Below are 19081 nucleotides of genomic sequence, written 5' to 3' on the forward strand. Positions count from 1 at the left end.
ATACTTTTTTCTTGCCATCATTCTGGTAGAGGTGGATCTTGGTTTCATCTGTCCAAAGAATGTTCTTCCAGAACTGTGCTGGCTTTTTTAGATGCTTTTTTTAGCAAAGTCTAATCTAGCCTTTTTATTCTTGAGGCTTATGAGTGGCTTGCACCGTGCAGTGAACCCTCTGTATTTACTTTCATACAGTCTTCTCTTTATGGTAGATTTGGATATTGATATGCCTACCTCCTGGAGAGTGTTGTTCACTTGGTTGGCTGTTGTGAAGGGGTTTCTCTTCACCATGGAAATTATTCTGCGATCATCCACCACTGTTGTCATCTGTGGGCGTCCAGGTCTTTTTGCATTGATGAGTTCACCAGTGCTTTCTTTCTTTCTTTCTTTCTCAGGATGTACCAAACTGTAGATTTTGCCACTCCTAATATTGTAGCAATTTCTCAGATGTTTTTTTCTGTTTTCGCAGCTTAAGGATGGCTTGTTTCACCTGCATGGAGAGCTCCTTTGACCGCATGTTTTCTTCACAGCAAAATCTTCCAAATGCAAGCACCACACCTCAAATCAACTCCAGGCCTTTTATCTGCTTAATTGAGAATGACATAACAAAGGAATTGCCCACACCTGCCCATGAAATAGCCTTTGAGTCAATTGTCCAATTACTTTTGGTGCCTTTAAAAATGGGGTGGCACAGGTTAAGGAGCTGAAACTCCTAAACCCTTCATCCAATTTTAATGTGGATACCCTCAAATGAAAGCTGAAAGTCTGGACTTTATGTCCATGTCCATTATATAACTATAACTTGAATATGTTTCAGTAAACAGGTAAAAAAAAAACCCAAAATTTGTGTCAGTGTCCAAATATATATTGACCTAACTGTATGTTACAGCGCCCAGGGAGCAGTTGGGGGCTAGGTGTCTTACCCAAGGGTGCTTCATCCCAAGGGTGCCCCATGTTAACCTAATCGCATGTCTTTGAACTGTGGGGGAAACCAGAGCACCCGGAGGATACCCACACAGATATGGCATTAAAACATTCAAGTGTTTTATCATCAAAGATGTGCTTGAAAGTAAAAAATATTTGCCTCAGACCACAGAGGAAAAATGTAGGGTTTACCACCTATTCATAAAAAATGATTCCATGTGTGGGAATGTCTGTGAAATTTAAGTGTGATACCAAGACGCTTGTTCACTGGAGCTCATATTTCCAATGTGTTCCTGATAACAAGACCCAAACATAGCACAGTTGCTTCTTTGTTTGACTCCAGCAAACGGTAAATCCTCCAGCCTGAATGGTTTGACAATTTCTCTTTCTATCGTGTGCCATGGAATTTTAGAAGTCAAATTAAACCAAGTTCTTAAGACTGACAATGAAAAAGATGAGAAATTAAACTTAAAATGTGCAAAGGATAATCCACATAATGAATTGGGATGCTGAAGCATGGAGAGGTGAATCCAGCATTTTACCATTCCGAATAAACTCTCTAAATAAATGATCTAGTGTCTTGCAAAAGGATTCATCCCCCTTCATCTTTGTCCTGTTTTGTTATGTTACAAGCTGGAATGAAAATGGATTTTTGGAGGGTTAGCACCATTTGATTTACACAACATGCCTACTACTTTAAAGGTGAAAACTGTTTTTTATTGTGACACAAATAATAATTAAGATGAAAAAAAAAAAGAAATTTGGAGTATGCATAGGTATTCACTCTCTTTCATATGAAACCCCTAAATAAAAGCTGGTCCAACCAATTCACTTCATAAGTCGCATAATTAGTTGATTAGATCCACCTGTGTGCAAAGTGTCACATGATCTGTCACATGATGTCTGTATAAATCAACCTGTTCTGGAAGGACCCTGGCTCTGCAACGCCACTAAGCAAGCAACATGAGAACCAAGGAGCATGCCAAATGGGTCAGAGACAAAGTTGTGGAGAAGTATAGATCAGGGTTGGGTTACAAAAAATATCCTGAACTTTGAATATCCCAGGGAGCACCATTAAATCCATTATAGCAAAATAGAAAGAATATGGCACCACTACAAACCTGACAAGAGAAGGCCGCCCACCAAAACTCACAGACCAGGCAAGGAGGGCATTAATCAGAGATGCAACAAAGACACCAAAGATAACACTGAAGGAGCTGCAAAGATCCACAGTGGAGATGGGAGTATCTGTCCATAGGACCACTTTAAGCTGTACACTCCACAGAGTGGCACTTTATGGAAGAGTGGCCAGAAAAAAAGTCATTGCTTAAGAAAACACATTTGGAGTTTGCCCAACAGCATGTGGCAGACTCCCCAAACACATGGAAGAAGATTATCTGGTCAAATTAGACTAAAATTGATCTTTTTGACCATCATGGGAAATGCCAGGTGTGGCACAAACCCAGCACCCTGAGAACATCATTCTTACAGTGAAGCATGGTGGTGGCAGCATCATGCTGTAGGAATATTTTTCATCTGCAGGGACAGGAAAGCTGGTCAGGACTGAAGGAAAGATGGATGGCACTAAATACAGGGCAATCCTGAGGGAAAACCTGTTTGAGTCAGCCAGAGGTTTGAGACTGGGACGGAGGTTCACGTTCCAGCAGGACAATGACCCTAAACATACTGCTAAAGCTACAGTGGAGTGGTTTAAAGGGAAACATTTAAATGTCTTGGAATGGCCTAATCAAAACCCAGACCTCAATCCAATTGAGAAACTGTGGCATAACTTAAGATTGCTGTACACTAACACAACCCATCTAACTTGAAGGAGTTGGAGCAGTTTTGCCTTGAGGAATGGGCAAAAATCCCTGTGACTAGATCTGCTAAGCTAATAGAGACATACCCCAAGAAACTTGCAGCTGTAATTGCAGCAAAAGGTGGCTCAACAAAGTATTGCCTTTGGGGGAAGGGTGAATACCTATGCACACTCAAGGTTTCTGTTTTTTTCATCTGAATTATTGCTTGCGTCACAATAAAACAACAATTTTCACCTTTAAAGTGGTAGGCATGTTGTGTAAATCAAATGGTGCTAACCTCCCCAAAATCCATTTTAATTCCAGCTTGTAATGCGACAAAACAGGACAAACACAAAGGGAGGATGAATACTTTTGCAAGACACTGTATGTCTTTGAAAAATGGGGAGGAGGGAGAGGAATCGCTGAAAATACAAAAGAGATCCAGGTAAGATTTATTAATTTTAATGATGGAAACTCTGCCATGAAGGGAAGGGTCCCTAGGTGCACAATATTTGAAGACACCTACTAGGTAGAGTCGTGCCAGTAAAGTTACATCTGACTGGAATTCAGAATTAGAATCAGAATAAAAGGTGAGAATTGTGTATTTGAAAGAGAATCTTGTAGAAGTTATCTTAGGAGTTAAACTACAACTACAGTCAGGTGCAGACAGATTCATCTTTTTTTCCAAGATTAAAGGTACAGGAGTAAATATTTTTTCATTTTGTACTAATACGAATAATATGGAAAATTATGCAGAATTTAAAAAAAAAAAAATACTTAGATGAAGGGGGGCGGCACGGTGGTGTAATGGTTAGCGCTGTCGCCTCACAGCAAGAAGGTCCGGGTTCGAGCCCCGTGGCCAGCGAGGGCCTTTCTGTGCGGAGTTTGCATGTTCTCCCCATGTCCGCGTGGGTTTCCTCCGGGTGCTCCGGTTTCCCCCACAGTCCAAAGACATGCAGGTTAGGTTAACTGGTGACTCTAAATTGACCGTAGGTGTGAATGTGAGTGTGAATGGTTGTCTGTGTCTATGTGTGAGCCCTGTGATGACCTGGCGACTTGTCCAGGGTGTACCCCGCCTTTTGCCCGTAGTCAGCTGGGATAGGCTCCAGCTTGCATGCGACCCTGTGGAACAGGATAAAGCGGCTAGAGATAATGAGATGAGACATAGATGAAGAAAAAAAAACAGTTTGAAAGCCTGCCTTCTGGTCCGTTATGTGGGTTTGTATTTGGATTGGCCTCTTGCTGGTCATTTTTATAAACATGCCCCCAATGTCTCTTCACATCCTCATAAACATTTTGAGGAGAAAATACATGTTTATAAAGCTATAACTTAGTTTTCAAGCAGGTAAATGTTTGAGTGCAGCTGACAGTCCTTGCTAATGATAATGCTAGTGTGTATGCTAACGCTAAATTTTGGACGCAGAGCTTTGTGTACATGCTGGAAAATGGGGAGGCTTCAATGATTAAAAAAAATAATTCAAATCTTATTCAGCTCTACTCATTTAACAATTGGAGTCCTATTTTTTATACAAATCTTGCTAATCCACATTTATCTCTCGAACAGTCAGGTGAGGAGACACATCCAAACACAAACAAACGTTCATGATCCAAAGCCTGTCTTCAAAATGGATTTTCTTACTGACTTTTCCTAAAGACATGGCTTAATCCATTTTGTTCTACATATCTCCCAGATTATTTGTACTACTACTACTGCTACTACTAATACTAATACCGTCTCGCTTGGGATCACCACCTTATTCGTGGTGAGGCGGTTCGTGTGTCCCAGTGACCCCTAGAGCTTTGTTGGCTGGAGTTTCGCACTCCTGGTAGGGTCTCCCATGCCAAACAGGTCGAAGCGTAGGGGCCAAACTAAGAGTGATCCCCCCCCCCACTGCTTTGTGGGTATCTTCGGGAGGAGTAAAGGCTAAGGAGTAAACCTGAATAAATCCAGCGTGGAGCCTCTAAGGTGCTTGAACAGTGTATTACATTACCTTCTGGCAACTCCTGCAGTTGCACTGGTACCAAATTGTATTGGTTCATCCTTTTCTTTGGGTTATACTAGTAATGCTGAGAGGGGAGTCTTGACGTCCGGGCAGCCCAAGGCTTCCATATCCTTTTGACCAGGCCTTGTAGCACAAATGGAGAGGACACTCCATCGATGTCATGCTTGATGTCAGCAAAACACAGGATGTGACAGTTACTGGTGATAAGCCTCATCCAATTGGCATAGGTAGGGGCACCAGGGGTTACTTCCAATGGTGGGAAAGATCATTGCATCTCATTGGACAGCTACTGTCTGCCTCAAGCTGAACAGCCCCTAGTCAGTAAGGTGCTGTCCCGCCACAGTCCTGCCTGCTCCATGGGGTGTGTGGGGCTTAGAGTAAAACTCGACAAGCAGGCTGCAAACCTGCACCAGGCAATAACACAAGATACAAGAACACTCCAGCTCTTCACTTTACAAGCTAGAACATTTGTACTATGTCCACTGGACTGACTGAAGACTTTCAGCAGATAAACGATGCTCGGAAGACTGCCGTCATCGACAAGAAGTTGGCAAGGCTAAACATCGATGTTGCATGTTTGCAGGAGACCCACCTTGCTGACAGTGGTTCCATCAGAAAGTCCAACTACACCTTCTTTTGGCAGGGCTTACCCCTGGACCAGCCAAGACAGCACAGCGTTGGCTTTGCTGTCAAGAACTCACTTACCACTTCCATAGAAAATCCTTCTTGTGGGATGGAGAGAATCCTTACTCTTTGAATGTCAACATCTTCAGGTCCTGTTATTGTGATCAGTGCTTATGCTCCAATGCTCTACTCCACGCCAGAGGCTAAAGATCAGTTTTATGCAGCCCTTAGTGGTACAATTTCGGGGACACGAAATGCTGAGAGCATATACCTCTTAGGTGACTTTAACGCCAGGGTGGGGGCTGACAATAAATCTTGGCCTGCATGCCAAGGTCGTCATGGCATTGGTAAGACGAACGAAAATGGTCAGAGATTGCTAGAACTGTGCTGTTTCTACAGATTATGCATTACCAACCTGTACTTCAAGTGCAAAGAGATCCACAAGGCTTCCTGGTGACACCCAAGATCTCACCACTGGCACCAACTTGACCTTATCATTACCAGGCGCCGCAACTTGGGCAGTGTCCTCCTTACCTGGGCTTATCACAGTACTGATTGTAACTCTGACCACTCTCTTGTCACCAGCAAAGTGAAGCTGCAGCCAAGGAAGATCCACCACGCCAAAACCAAAGGCCTACCTCACATTAACACCTACTGCATTACAGACCCTGAAAAAAAACAAGCATTCGCGGACTCTTTCAAAGAAGCAATGAAAGCCTCCACCTCGAGTGATACCACTCTTCAAGCTCAGTGGTCTAAGCTTCATGACGCCATCTACAATGCAGTCCTTACTGCATATGGAGAAAAGAAACACAAAAATGCGTACTGGTATGAAGCTTCATGGCAAGTGATGCAGCCAGTAACTGAAACCAAGAGGAAAGCACTTCTGGCCTTCAAACAGAACCCCTGTTCCACCACTCCAGATGCCTTGAGGGCCGCATGGAATATTGCACAGCAGACTGCCCGTCACTGTGCAAATGACTATTGGTTAACCCTATGCAGCAAAATCAAGACAGCTTCTGCTAACAGGGATGCAAGAGGATTTTTTGAGGGCATCAAAGCAGCCACAGGCCCCACACCAGCCTAAACTGCTCCACTAAAATTCGAGACAGGGGATATCATTACAGACCCACACAAGCAACTGCAATGCTGGGTGGAACATTACCTTGAATTGTATGGTACTCTAAACATGGTTACTGATGCTGCCTTGCTAAGCTTTCCTGTCATGGAAAAGCTAGACATCCTACCCTCTATGGAGGAACTCAGTAAAGCCATCACCCACCTTACCAGTGGAAAGGCCCCTGGTAATTATGGCATCCCACCTGAGGTATTGAAGGCTGGCAAAACAGCATTATTACAACATCTATACGAGTTCCTATGCCTCTGCTGGGGGAAGAGTTACGTCCCACAAGACATGCGGGATGCTTTTATCGTCACCCTTTACAAGAACAAAGGCGACTGCAGTGTCTGCGATAATTTCTGTGGCATCTCACTACTCATCATTGTCGGAAAAGTATTTGCCCGTGTTGTTCTGGTCTGCCTACAGTGTCTTGCAGCACGTATTTGCCCTGAGTCACAGTGTGGATTCAGAAGCAGTAGATCTACTGTGGACATGATCATCTCACTATGCTAGCTACAGGAGAAATGTAGGGAGCAGCAGAAACCCCTATACATTGCCTTCATCGACTTTACTAAGGCGTTCGACCTAGTCAGTAGATCTGGTCTCTTTGCTATTGGTTGTCCCCCAAAACTGTATAACATCATTACTTCTTTCCATGACGGAATGCACTGCACAGTCCGCTTCAATGGTGCTACCGCAGATCCCTTCCCAGTGTGTAGTGGAGTAAAACAAGGCTGTGTCCCAGCACCAACTCTCTTTGGGATATTTTTCTCTGTGCTTCTCCATCATGCATTCACAGACTGTGAGGAGGGCATATACCTCCGCACTAGAGCGGATGGAAAGTTCTTTAGCATTGCCCAGTTGCATGCTAAGACAAAAGTCAAGGAGCTTCTGATCTGCGAGCTGTTGTTCGCTGATGATGCTGCGCTGATATCCCACACAGAGACTGGCCTCCAATGCTTAGTTGATCACTTCTCTTGTGCCTGTAAGGAGTTTGGCCTGATCATAAGTGTCAAGAAGACTAATATCCTGGCCCAGGACGCTGATCTTCCCCCTGCCATCACTATTGGTAACAGCCATATTGAAGTAGTCGACAACTTCACCTTTCTGGGGTCAACTATTTCCAGCTCCCTTTCCCTAGATGATGAAGTAAGCGCGAGAATCGCCAAAGCCGCAGGGGTTATGGCAAGACTGAACAAAAGAGTTTGGTCCAACACTCAGCTGACCACAAATACCAAACTGCACGTGTACCAAGCCTGTGTACTCAATACTCTCCTATATGATAGTGAGTCCTGGACAATGTATGCTAGACAGGAAAAAAGACTGAACAGTTTTCACCTCTGCTGTCTTAGATGTATCCAGAACATTTCATGGCAGGACAAGCTCACTAACACAGAAGTCCTCCAATGCACTGACATTCCAAGCCTGTACACCCTACTTAGCCAGAGGCGCCTCAGGTGGCTAGGTCAGGTCTACCGTATGGACCCAGGATGCATTCCAAAGGATGTTCTGTATGGGGAACTGCATGAAGGATCACAATCAGTTGGAAGACCACACCTCAGCTTCAAAGACGTGTGTAAGAGAGACTTGAAGCTGGCGGGAATCAATAAAAATAACCGGGAAAACACGGCAGACTCACGTCAAGCCTGGAGGACCACAGTCAAAAACGGCATGTAAAAGGCTGAGCATGACAGGAACAACCAACTCGTTGTGAAATGAGCAAAGAGGAAAGCTGGAGCAGCTGCTCCTGGAGAAGCATCAGGCTTCATATGCAGCTGCTGCGGGAAGCACTGTCACTCTTGAGTTGGCCTATTCAGCCATTCAAGAATATGCTAGTGCTGTACCATTGTCTCTTGAGATGGACGGATGCCAGATGATAATAATAATAATAATAATAATAATAATAATAATAATAAAGCTAGATAAAAAAAAAATAGCGACAGTAAATTAGACACATGTAGCCACCAGATTAGTGCTGTGGCATGTAGCCTTACATAATAATAATGTGACTTCCTGAGTATGGCTTAATTGACTTGTACAGTTTGTCACTGGTACATTTTAAGGTTCCTAAGTACACTGTGGCATCAGGTTTATTCCACCATTTAAACACATGACTCCTCTGTTTTTTCACAGGAACCATGTCAACAGGAACTGCAGTTGGCATTGATCTGGGGACTACTTACTCCTGTGTAGGAATCTTCCAGCATGGCAAAGTTGAAATTATTGCCAATGACCAAGGAAACAGGACCACACCAAGCTATGTGGCCTTCACTGATACTGAAAGGTTGATTGGTGATGCAGCTAAGAACCAAGTGGCCATGAACCCCACCAACACAATCTTTGGTTAGTATGGATTTTTGCTTTATTCCCTCACAACCTGTACATGTCTAAAGCATTTTCCTGTGAATTCTATGCTAAGTGGTCATTTGAAGTCAAATTATGAAATGCCAGCTTGACTGACCATATTGTGGTATGGTCTCATTTCAGATGCCAAGCGCTTGATTGGCAGAAGGTTTGAGGATCCAGTGGTTCAGTCTGACATGAAACATTGGCCTTTTAAGGTCATTAGTGATGGTGGACGTCCCAAAGTGGAGGTTGAATATAAAGGAGAGACCAAGAACTTCTATCCTGAGGAAATCTCCTCCATGGTGTTGGGGAAGATGAAGCAAATTGCTGAAGCCTACCTTGGAAAGGTAAATGTCTTACAAAAACAAAGAATTCTATACTTATTTTCAAGCACTTAGGTTCATTTAATTAGAAGAATATTCTAAGTCCTGGTAAAACTTTTGTTACAGTCTGTCAGTAATGCTGTGATAACAGTACCAGCTTACTTCAACGACTCTCAGCGTCAAGCCACAAAAGATGCTGGCATCATCTCTGGTCTAAATGTACTGCGAATTATTAATGAGCCTACTGCCGCAGCTATTGCCTACGGTCTGGACAAGAAGGTAAAAGTAGTGTGACTTTTAAATCAATACTAGCTATTTATTCCATTTAAACTTCCTTCGCAGCTTGCTTGTAAATGCTGAAGTGATTTTGACATTTTAGGTCGGCTCTGAGAGGAATGTCCTCATCTTTGATCTTGGTGGTGGCACATTTGATGTCTCCATCCTGGCCATTGAAGATGGCATCTTTGAGGTCAAATCCACTGCTGGTGACACTCACCTGGGTGGGGAAGACTTTGACAACCGCATGGTGAACCACTTCATTACTGAGTTCAAGCGCAAGCACAAGAAGGACATCAGTGACAACAAGAGAGCTGTTCGCCGTCTGCGCACTGCCTGCGAGCGGGCCAAGCGCACCCTGTCCTCCAGCACTCAGGCCAGTATTGAGATTGACTGCCTTTATGAGAGTGTTGATTTCTACACCTCCATCACAAGAGCTCGTTTTGAGGAACTCAATGCTGACCTCTTCCGTGGAACCCTGGACCCTGTTGAGAAATCTCTCCATGATGCAAAATTAGACAAATCTCAGATCCATGACATTGTCCTGGTTGGTGGCTCTACCCGCATCCCCAAGATCCAGAAGCTCCTCCAAGATTTCTTTCATGGCAAGGAGCTCAATAAGAGCATCAACCCTGATGAGGCTGTGGCTTATGGAGCAGGTTGGTTCATTTATTCATTCCTCAAATTTATGGTCTCACAATGATGTTGAGTCCAGTCATTGATAGTTTGCACCAGAGGTTGAAAAAACAAATATTGCCAAAGTACTTTCCTTGCATGTCTGAGTGCCAGCAAGGAAAAAATTACTTTCCAATTACCATGTGAAGATCTTAATCCTCAGTTACTTTTCAGCTGTCCAGGCTGCAATCCTCTCTGGGGACAAGTCTGAGAATGTTCAGGACCTGCTGCTGCTGGATGTCACCCCTCTGTCTCTAGGAATTGAGACTGCTGGTGGTGTGATGACTGCTCTAATCAAGCGCAACACCACCATTCCAACCAAACAGACCCAGACTTTCACCACCTACTCTGACAACCAGCCTGGTGTGCTGATTCAGGTTGGAACTGGATTTTTTTTTATGTGATGTTTTCTATCAGTGAAAGGTTCCTAAATGCTCAATTAAAAAAAAAAAAACATCTTCGTGTTCTCACCAGGTTTACGAGGGTGAGCGTGCCATGACAAAGGACAACAACCTGCTGGGCAAATTTGAGCTCACTGGAATCCCCCCTGCTCCTCGTGGTGTCCCCCAGATTGAGGTCACATTTGACATTGATGCCAATGGCATCCTTAATGTCTCTGCTGTTGACAAGAGCACTGGCAAAAAGAACGAAATCACCATCACCAATGACAAGGGTATGTTGATTTCCTGATATAACTCTCAGACTTAGTACCTGTACAGGTTTATTAAGGTTCTTTTGAAACAGGTCGTCTCAGTAAGGAGGACATTGAGCGCATGGTGCACGAGGCTGAGAAATATAAGGCTGAGGATGATGTGCAGCGTGACAAGGTGGCTGCCAAAAATGGCCTGGAGTCCTCTGCTTTCAACATGAAATCCACTGTAGAGGATGAGAAGTTGCAGGGGAAGATCAGTGATGAGGACAAGCAAAAGATTCTGGACAAATGCAATGAGATCATTAGCTGGATTGATAGGAATCAGGTAATCTTGACTGTGCCTCCTTTTATCTTAATGGCTTACACATTACTTAAAATCTTTGCTATTAGATGTCTTTTGACTATAATATTTCCTTGTTTCACAGGCTGCAGAAAAAGAAGAGTATGAGCATCAACAGCAAGAACTGGAGAAAGTCTGCAACCCCATCATCACCAAATTGTACCAGAGTGCTGGAGGCATGCCAGGTGGAATGCCAGGTGGATTCCCTGGAGCTGGTGGTGGTCCCTCTGGTGGAGGATCCTCTGGACCAGTCATTGACGAAGTTGATTAAAGATAAAATAGCAATGACATAGACTAACTATATCCTTTTTATCCCAATAGGCCTGATCAGTATGCAGTGACCTATGACTACTTAAAAGTAGACGGCCTTTCAGATTTTTCAAGTGTAGGTCAGAAAAATAATTTTCCCTGACAACCAAATATTTTTGTTTAGTGGACCAAAAGCTACTTAATTTGATTCATAGACTTCCAATTTTATTAGTTTTTTCCTAATAGAACAATTAATGAATTTAGGGCCATGTGGCTCTAAATTCTCCACCATTTTTGCCTGCTTCAACATGACCCAATTCAAGATATTACATCATACATCGTGTGGTAGGCTTTCCCCATTCGCGCAAGACATTATGAAATACAAATTTGAAACAGGAGAGAAAATGGAGGACGTGAGTGTGTGAATGAAACATGAAAGATGACTATAGTAATGGAAAATGAGAAGAAAAGACATTATATTGCGAAGGAAAGGAAATGCAGGGCCAAACTAATAAATGGTGGCGGTCAGTGAGCACCTCGGTGTGATCAGCTGTTCATTTAGTGACAAAATAATTTAACTGTCAGTGCATGGTCAAAGGTAAACCTGTGCATGCACACACGGACTTCCTCTGTCTGCTTGACTGCACAAAGCGTGCGGTTTCATGCACGTTATTTGCTTGGGAATCCGCTCAAATTAAATAACTTCCCAGCCATAGAATGGCCTGATATTTTGTGAAATATCACAGAAATAAACCTACAGTATATCACAATGACCAAATTTCAGAAGGAATTAAATTTCACCGGTTTTATGAAATCGAAAGGCAGTCTCGCTTTAAAAGTTATTTTGTGAGCTGAGAAAGATGCACCGAAAAACAAGAAAATAAAACAGTATTCTTATGAAAACCCGACACTGGGTGAATAAATAGATCCCTACCTGCCATGTTTCTTATTTTTCATTCAATGTATTGTAAACAATTGTTTATTTCTCATAAGCAATATGGCTTGTCATGACGTTGGATAATGTAAGAACTAAGTGCGTTATTGCATCACCTTGAAATACAGCAATTTCATACAGTGCATTGTATTACATGTGAGGGGGGAGTCATTCATATTTAATGTGTCCTAGTGATGTGGGAACATTCTTCACTCATTTTCAGCAGCTAAGTTTGTTTTCACAGTGAAGCCTATCCCAGAAACACTGGGCATGAAGCACAAGGAATACACCCTGTCCATCGCAGAGCACAACCCAGAGGAAAATTTTGTTTCTCATTTGTATCCCTTTTGTTGCTCAGGAGACAAAATGGTGATTCTCTTTTAAGGATCATTTAAGTATTACTTTTGTCACAGTTCTTTCTCCTAATTTTGCCTTAGGAGAAATAAAAGAAGCAAAAGCTGAGACATAGCAATGAGACAAGTAGGAGTCACAAAAGAGATATTAGGGTTTTTTCACCTTTATTGGATAGGACAGTGTAGAGACAGGAAATGAGCTGGGGAGAGAGAGACAGGGATCGGGACATAACCTCGGGTTGGAATTGAACCCAGGTCCCCAGATTTATAGTATGGCGCCTTAGTCGACTGAGCCACGACTAAGACTATTTCATTAGTTGACTAATTTCAACTTTCATGAAAAATAACGCGTCTGCATCATGCAGGATTTGCAGGTGGGAGCGGGACAAAATATGGCGGGCGGGAGTGGGACTGAAAATCATAATTCTTTGCGGGAGTGGGCGGGAGCGGGACTGCACAATGCGGGAGCGGGACTGAAAATTCTGTCCCGCGCAGACCTCTAATCTGAGTATTGTTTAAGCCTTTGTTGAGATCTCTTTTGTAAATCAAAAATGGACTAAACTGAGATGACTAGAATGAGAATGGTTCAAGATTGTGTAGAGACCTCTTTTACAAAACTGACGGAGCCTAATCTGAGACTCACCAAATAGATCTGAAATGAGAATTGTGTGAGTTTACAGAGAGAGCTCTCTGGTGGATCAGCCTGAGTAAAGTATGAGATGTATAAATTGGTCAACACTGAGCATTATTTAAAACATTGTTGAGAACTCATTTGTAGATTAAAGGGAGTCTACAATGAGATAAGTTAACTCTTTTGCTCCAGAGACAAACCTGAGAAGCAGGAGACAAAAGCAATAATCTCATTTTAATATCACTATGATCTCATTATTGTCTAGGAGAAACAATTGAGAAAGAGAAGAGATCTCATTTTAAAATTTCCTTTCCTCTGGGAACGCACACACAAACATTCACACTCATTCCAATATGAGAACATTACAATTAGGCCTGTCACGATATTCGATATACCGACTTATCATACGGTAAATTAAAACAAACTCAGTAATTTTTTTGACTGCGATTTTGGCATTTACACGCTGTACATCTACATAGGGAAGCTGCAAGAGTATTAGCTTGACCCATTGACTGAATAAAACACCGCGCTGTTTTCTGTCGTCTCACGCGGCTCTCTTTCACAGGTGGGGCCTCCCAGCATGCAACAGTTATCTAGCCAGGGTATCCACTGAATGGGGAAAAGACAACACGTTGCTCCGTTGTACAGACCATAGGCGTAGAATTGGGTATGGATGTGTCCTTACCAATATTTCTGATTGAAGAAAAAACTCACGCTCCGTGCGCGGTACACAATTGGTTACTGTAGGTTTCCACTGGGCGAAACACCACGCAAAATTAGCTCATGAATATTCAATCTAGGGGCGTGGTCACGAAAACAGCAAGCATGTTCGGCTACCATGTCAATTAGCAAGTGCAGTTGAAGTGCAGTGACCGGCTGCTAGCTAGTAAGCTAGCAAACTGTCGTTGAGGAATGTAACATTAGATTAGCTCATGAAATGAATCATTTAACAACAGTTCATATTCAGTGTATAAAAACGACAACATACAAATATGACTGTTTTCTAAGTTTGTGTGGCATGTAAATAACAATCTGACTTGATACTGACAACAGCCTGTGTTCATTGTCACAAAGACATTATTAAATCATATCAAATTGTGCTAATGTTGGCTAATATTGCACCTAGTCTTGCTTGTGAAGTGCCTGCAAACTTTAGCAGCCCGCTAACCCTTAATTTGAAGTGCTTCAGTTAAGACCTGCAAAGCCCTGACCAAGTTCGTGTAACATGACACATGTAAATAACAACCCGATGATGATGTGGACATTTTTCGTGGCCCAGACACTTTTTAATCAAATAAAACATTTTCACGTAATAAGCATAACAGCCTCCGCCTTCTTGATCAGAAATTTTTGGTTACTCCCGCCTCTCTTGAAAACGTCACATAGTGAGTACATACATACACTGAACTGATTGGTTTTCAAGGGGGTTAATTTGAAAGCGGTCGGCTAAAAACTTTTCTCTGTAGAACCCTGTCATTCCCTCCTCTCCGGGCTCAAGAAGATAACAAAAGGGCAATAATATAACAACAACCAATCAGAATTCAGATACATTCTGTTGCCAAGTGCAATTGTAACCTTTCAACGTGTTAAAAAAGTTCTAGAGACCTCGTCCTGTTTTACGGTTAGATCAATCATAAACTAGCTTAAACTAGCATTCTAAAACTAGTGAAAGCTCACACAGAAGATAGCCTACTCCCCCTGCCAGCCTCATGGAACGCAGTGTTTAAGGCTCCGTATGTGTTCTACTTCCATTTATGAGGGAAAAGAACATACACCCTCCCGACAGTCAATGCGTTATTTGCTTGTAAAACACATTTGCAAATTGGTAGAATGAGTTAATCATCGCATGCAAGATTTGCAATTAATCAAATGAATTGTATATTATTATTATTATTCATGAATTACTACAGTTCTGAACTTCAAATTTTAAAAGTCTGGACTTTGGAGAGATGATGGATACTCTTTTGGTGGAACACAGTGGAGCAAAATATTGTGACCCTCTAATGTTGACCTGAAGTTGGCATTGGGTTTATGTCCCCACCAATGTTAATACCAAACCTACGCCCTTGCCTACATGTTATCTCGCTCTAATTGTTGTTACTTTTATCCAAATGACAGCTGGCAATACGTTGTTATTTTGCACTATGTTTATCTGGGTACTAACCTTTGAGAAACTGGATTGGCAGAATGTTGCCTGTGAAGAAAAGAATGTCTTTTTATTACCCTGCGCCAAGTTAATATTTACTTAAGTGCAATTTTTAAGAGCCATAGATTGTATTTTATTTATTGTTTTTTGTTGTGAGTGGTTTTGTTTGATTGTTTTATTTCTTTAGGTTATTTATTTATATTTATATATTTATGTTCCACTGTTGAATTGAATAAGTTGACTTAATTAAAAAGTTTACTGCTCTTTGAAAGGGTGTATTTGCATGATCATTATTATTTTACTAGTGGCATAAAATTGTCTTGAAAAGACGTCAACAATAATATCGTTTATTGCAATAATTTCTGAGACAATATATCGTATATATAACAATATAACAATATAAAATTTGTTATCATGACAGGCCTAATTACAATCCAATTTCTTATTAATCACATTAAGCAAAGGCAAGGGCTCTGCTTCCCTATGTAAGAATTCTCATTTTGTTCACTGTAACTTATAATACAGCACCAAGTGGGCCATCCATGCTTACAGTAAGGAAATACAATTACACTGCAAGAAGAGGTTGTCCCAGAAGAAGAAGGGGAGGAAGAAAAAGAAGAAGCTGAATGAATAGCTATTTTCAACATGATTTTATAAATCGATGCCTCTGTCCCTTACTCTAAAATAAAATAAGATGTGGCTCAGATGTATGTCACTTTTGACTGGAATAACCTACAACAGGAGTGTTAACGCTCCATAACCCACAGAGAGGTTATGGAGCTTTTCATTAAAAAAATTACATAAATATGATTCAAACACATGATAGACCTATAATAATTACCATGATAAATAGCATTTCATGTATCACATAGAACAGTTAAATCAGGAGCAATACCTGAACACAGACAAAATAAATAAATAAATAAATAAATAAATAATTGACTGTTTGGTACCACAGGCTGTAACTGGAATGTCGGAATTCTAATTAAAAGCTATAAAATCCTATGAAAAAAAACCCCACCACCAACAACAAAAATTTTATTTCATTACTGATAGCTAGTCCTCATTTATGGCCAGAGTGGCTCAATTGTCAAGCTGGACAAAAGTAAGGCAAGATTTCAGGTGTTTAGATTCATTCATTTTAGTTATGGAAACTTCCATGAAGGGAAGGCTACCTGGGTACACAATATTTGAAGACATGTGCTAGGTAGAATCGTACCAATAAAGTTACAAGTGAATTGAATATGGAATCAGAATCAGAAAGAAAGTTCAGAATTGTGTATTTGAAAGACAATCTAGTAGAAATTATCTTACTAGTTAAACTACAACTACAGTCAGGTGCAGATTCGACTTTTTTCCAAGATGCAGCAGTAAATATTTTTCATATCGTACTAGTACAAATAATGTGGAAAATTATGCAGAAATTATTTTTTAAAATTACATAGATGAGGAAAAGAAAAACAACAGTTTGAAAACCTGCCTTCTGGTCCAGTATGTGTGTTTGTATTTGGATTGGCCTCTTGCTTGTTATTTTATAAACATGTCCCTTCACATTCTCATAAACATTTTGAGGAGAAGATTCATGTTTATAAAGCTTTAACTTAGCTTTCAAGCAGATAAAGCAGGAGGCTTCAAAAATCATTCAAATCTTATTAAGCTCTACTCATTTAACAATTGGAGACCTATTTTATTTTTTAAATATAAATCTTACCTAACCCACATTTATGTCTCTAACAGTCGGGTGAAGTTGACAGTAGATTTTTTAAAAACTCATTCAACCCATTCCTGCCTATGCTCACAAAGCTCCACCCCCAGGACCTTAGATGCCTGTACAGTGTAAAATGACTGAAAGAGGCACATCCAAACACAAACCAGCATTCATGATCCGAAGCAAGTCTTCAAAACGGATTTTCTTCCTGACTTTTTCTAAAGTTGTGGCTTAATCCATCTTGTTCTACATATCTCCCAGGTTATGTGTACCAATAATAATAATAATCTCATCTCATTATCTCTAGCCACTTTATCCTGTTCTACAGGGTCACAGGCAAGCTGAAGCCTATCCCAGCTGACTACGGGCGAAAGGCGGGGTACACCCTGGACAAGTCGCCAGGTCATCACAGGGCTGACACATAGACACAGACAACCATTCACACTCGCATTCATACCTACGGTCAATTTAGAGTCACCAGTTAACCTAACCTGCATGTCTTTGGACTGTGGGGGAAACCGGAGCACCCGGAGGAAACCCACGCAGACACGGGGAGAACATGCAAACTCCACACAGAAAGGCCCTCGCTAGCCACAGGGCTCGAACCCGGACCTTCTTGCTGTGAGGCGACAGCGCTAACCACTACACCACCGTGCCACCCCAATAATAATAATAATAATAGATATTGCAAATTTAAATGTAATAATTACATTAATGTTGAATGCCTTCACTGACTTGCAGCCCTGATTTGTCTCTATGATGTGAATTAGTCATATAATATGAAATAAATTATATGCTAGAAATTATATTGAAGTTGATACATTTACATATTATATTATATTATATTATATTATATTATATTATATTATATTAGATAACGGGCGGCACGGTGGTGTAGTGGTTAGCGCTGTCGCCTCACAGTGAGAAGGTCCGGGTTCGAGCCCTGTGGCCGGCGAGGGCCTTTCTGTGCGGAGTTTGCATGTTCTCCCTGTGTCAGCGTGGGTTTCCTCCGGGTGCTCCGGTTTCCCCCACAGTCCAAAGACATGCAGGTTAGGTTAACTGGTGACTCTAAATTGACCGTAGGTGTGAATGTGAGTGTGAATGGTTGTCTGTGTCTATGTGTCAGCCCTGTGATGACCTGGCGACTTGTCCAGGGTGTACCCCGCCTTTCGCCCGTAGTCAGCTGGGATAGGCTCCAGCTTGCCTGCGACCCTGTAGAACAGGATAAAGCGGCTAGAGATAATGAGATGAGATATTAGATAACTAAGAGCTGTGAGAGCGATGGCTCTTGGAGCCAGTTACAGCTATGTCGTTCACAGGCTTTTACTTTGGCGCACTGATTCACTTTTGAACCGGAAGTAGTAGCGTGGATCCAATTATATAAATAAATGATATTGTAGTTGATTTGATATAATATAATATAATATAATATAATATAATATAATATAATATAATTAAGGGCTGTGAGAGAGATGGCTCTTGGAGTCATTTCATTCACACAAGAAAACTACCTCATCCGTTTGCACATCACACCACAATCATTAGCATTAATGCTCTATCTGCTGCTATTGCTCATTTGCACTACCTTCATATACACCTCATAAGCTGCTCTTCTAGCGCCTTCTCCGTTATTGCACTGTAATGCACTACTGTTATTTGGTACATTATTTGATTTTAGAGTGTATTTTTTATCTATATTATCTATATTTATATAGATTGTTTTTCTTAATTTTTTTTAAATCTATATTATCTATATTTATAAATAGGTTGTTGGTTTGGGTTTTTTGTGTGTAATCTTTATCTGTTGATTCACTTTTGAACCGGAAGTAGGAGCGCGGATCCAATTATATAAATAAATTATATTGTAGTTGATTATTAATATAATATAATATAATATAATATAATATAATATAATATAATATAATATAATATAATATAATATAATAAAGGGCTGTGAGAGCGATGGCTCTTGGAGCCATTTACA

At 41.3% G+C, this 19081-nt stretch overlaps 1 protein-coding gene across 1 annotated transcript; it reads left to right on the forward strand.

The window, feature by feature from the left end:
• The first annotated feature begins 8599 nt into the window (after positions 1-8599).
• LOC132873404 (heat shock cognate 71 kDa protein-like) lies at positions 8600-11347 on the forward strand. Its single transcript, XM_060908934.1, has 8 exons — positions 8600-8807; positions 8952-9157; positions 9260-9412; positions 9513-10068; positions 10259-10461; positions 10559-10757; positions 10829-11061; positions 11162-11347. Exons 1-8 carry the CDS (start codon positions 8603-8605, stop codon positions 11345-11347), a joined length of 1941 nt encoding a protein of 646 aa, XP_060764917.1. The 5' UTR covers positions 8600-8602.
• Positions 11348-19081: the final 7734 nt, after the last annotated feature.

Source organism: Neoarius graeffei, chromosome 25 (assembly GCF_027579695.1).
Source record: "Neoarius graeffei isolate fNeoGra1 chromosome 25, fNeoGra1.pri, whole genome shotgun sequence".
Classification (NCBI taxonomy): Eukaryota; Metazoa; Chordata; class Actinopteri; order Siluriformes; family Ariidae; genus Neoarius; species Neoarius graeffei.